Source organism: Dipteris shenzhenensis, chromosome 27 (genome assembly GCF_047967505.1).
Source record: "Dipteris shenzhenensis isolate YYH24624 ecotype China chromosome 27, Dip_SZ_1.0, whole genome shotgun sequence".
NCBI classification, from domain to species: domain Eukaryota; kingdom Viridiplantae; phylum Streptophyta; class Polypodiopsida; order Gleicheniales; family Dipteridaceae; genus Dipteris; species Dipteris shenzhenensis.
In genome coordinates, this window is record NC_141622.1 from 7,775,459 (window position 1) to 7,777,579 (window position 2,121).

Here is a 2,121-nt window from a genome sequence, read left to right on the forward strand (position 1 = left end):
GGGGAAATGCTTAATTTAAGGGCATAGATAATAAGTATCCTTACTTCAAACTTTTTATTACATGCTCTATTTTGTTCGGTATTCTTGTTGTTCCTATAAATTGTAGTCCTCCTTATTGAATACAGAAATCCATGGTTAGACATGCTCCAAACAAGGATGAGTATATGTATGCCTTTGAAAGTAATGCACAACTACCCTCTGCCATGCTCGAGAGACATGGACTACAATTCAATTGGAAGTTATAATGGAGGTAGTCTTCTTTTTTATTCACAATTTCACATATCGAGTTCCTTACAAACTTGATGTTAGTTGATTTACTTACATTCATGGTGAAACATGCATGCAGTAGGGAGTGCATCTCTGGTTCCTTATGAGCTTGATGTTAGTTGATTTACTTACATTCATGGTGAAACATGCATGCAATAGGGAGTACATCTCTGGAGGTAAGTCTTCTTTCCACGTCACATATCAAGTTTCTTATCGGCTTGATGTTTGTTGCTTTATTTAGTACATTCATGTTGAACCATGTAGCAAGCCCTCTGATCTCTGATTCATGATTTCAAGCAATGAAACTATGCAGCACAATATAATGAGAATTGATCATTGCCTCTCCCTCTTTGAAATGGTTTATGCTTCTATTATTGACTTGAAGGGATTTCTAGTTATGTATCTCTCTTCTGATGGTTTTTGCATCGTGCATCTCCCATTGAAGGGGATTCCCTGAGGTATGTATCTCTCTTTCAAGGTCTTTAGCATTATGTACCTTGCATTGAAGGGGTTTTTTGTTCTCATGTATCCCTATTCAAGGGGCTTTTGGTGATGTATATCCCTTTCATGGGTTTTTTGGTTATGTGTCTCCTATTTGTGTTCATCTATAACACTATAGTGCGACATAATGGTGCCCCGCAAACTCCCTTTTTGCCTCGATTTTTTGAGGAAAAAATATAGTGTAGATCCTTACAAATTTAGACCAACTTTAATACTGACAAAAATATTGACATTCTACACTTGAAAGTTTTCTCTTGTCAAATTCCATTGGTGCTCGAAACATGGCCACTCTCTTATAGTGTCACATTAGTTTTTCTATTTTCCATTTTCCTTGTTTTTCCCCACACTCATGCATTCAAACTCACACAGAGCATTCAAGGAAACTGCACATTACTTGTTATCATGTATGCCTTTTGAGTATTCCAATTAATATGTCTTATAAGAGAAGTGAAGCCTAAACGAAAAGCTAATTCAACTATTCGAAACTTTTGAAACTTCTAACCTTCTTAGAAGATATATTAGCTAGAGTCAAGGAAATCTTACATTGCATTGGAATATATTAAGATAAGCTACTCGTGTTTCTAGCGAGCTTCGAAACTCAAAAACAGAAGCCAAGGTACTCATGGGCAGACTCTTCGCATGTCATTGAGGTTCACTGGCCAGCTGCAAAGGCCTCTAATGGGAAGGTCTTTGTGATTCCTGCAAAGCTCTTGAAGTGGATTTTGCCAGTGGAAGGCTCATCCACGGTGATTTCACCAACCGGTGGCCACAACATCAGCTCCTTGGCCTTCACTCCCTTGAGTTTCTTGATCTTATTCTTCTCAACGTAGCCTTTGATCTCTTTGTCGTAACTCACCATCTTCTTGATGACCTTGAATTCGTGCTCCACCTTCTTGGTTTGGGTGATCCACATGTAACCCGTCTCTTTCACGTAGCCGATCTCGATCACCTCCTCCAGAGGGAGCAGACCTAATGGAAGCCCGTTCTCGCGCAGTAGGGACACAGCTTTCGTTAGGGCGTCGTTATGTCCCTTCACGATCATCGCCCCCTTCCTCTCCTCCGGGACTTCCTTTTCCATTGCTGCACATGCGCATAGAGGCAGATCAAGAAGCTGGCCAGATTGGTAATATATTTGAGACATACGAATCACAAAGAGAGAGAATCTGCATCGAGAGCAGTTTGTAATTTCTAACAACTCATGAGCAAAACATGCATACCTCACTGTCCTTTTTCTCTTTGCGCCCTCTCCCACATTTTAGGCAAGCACGCATATGGTCACATCGGTGCGGAAACTCAATTTCTCACTGTCTCTCCTATAGCAATTCAATTTTCTCCGAGCATGCATCCATTTAA

General features: G+C 40.2%; 1 protein-coding gene across 1 annotated transcript; it reads right to left on the bottom strand.

Annotated features, from left to right (window-relative positions):
* Nucleotides 1–1,420: 1,420 nt before the first annotated feature.
* On the bottom strand, nt 1,421–1,846 carry LOC147883817 (uncharacterized). The gene has a single exon (XM_087398996.1). It carries the CDS (start codon nt 1,844–1,846, stop codon nt 1,421–1,423), a length of 426 nt encoding a protein of 141 aa, XP_087255122.1.
* Between the last annotated feature and the right edge of the window lie 275 nt (nt 1,847–2,121).

What these genes read in the sequence shown, in the direction of transcription:
- LOC147883817 (XM_087398996.1), bottom strand. Translation starts at nt 1,846, where the DNA reads ATGGAAAAGGAAGTCCCGGAGGAGAGGAAGGGGGCGATGATCGTGAAG.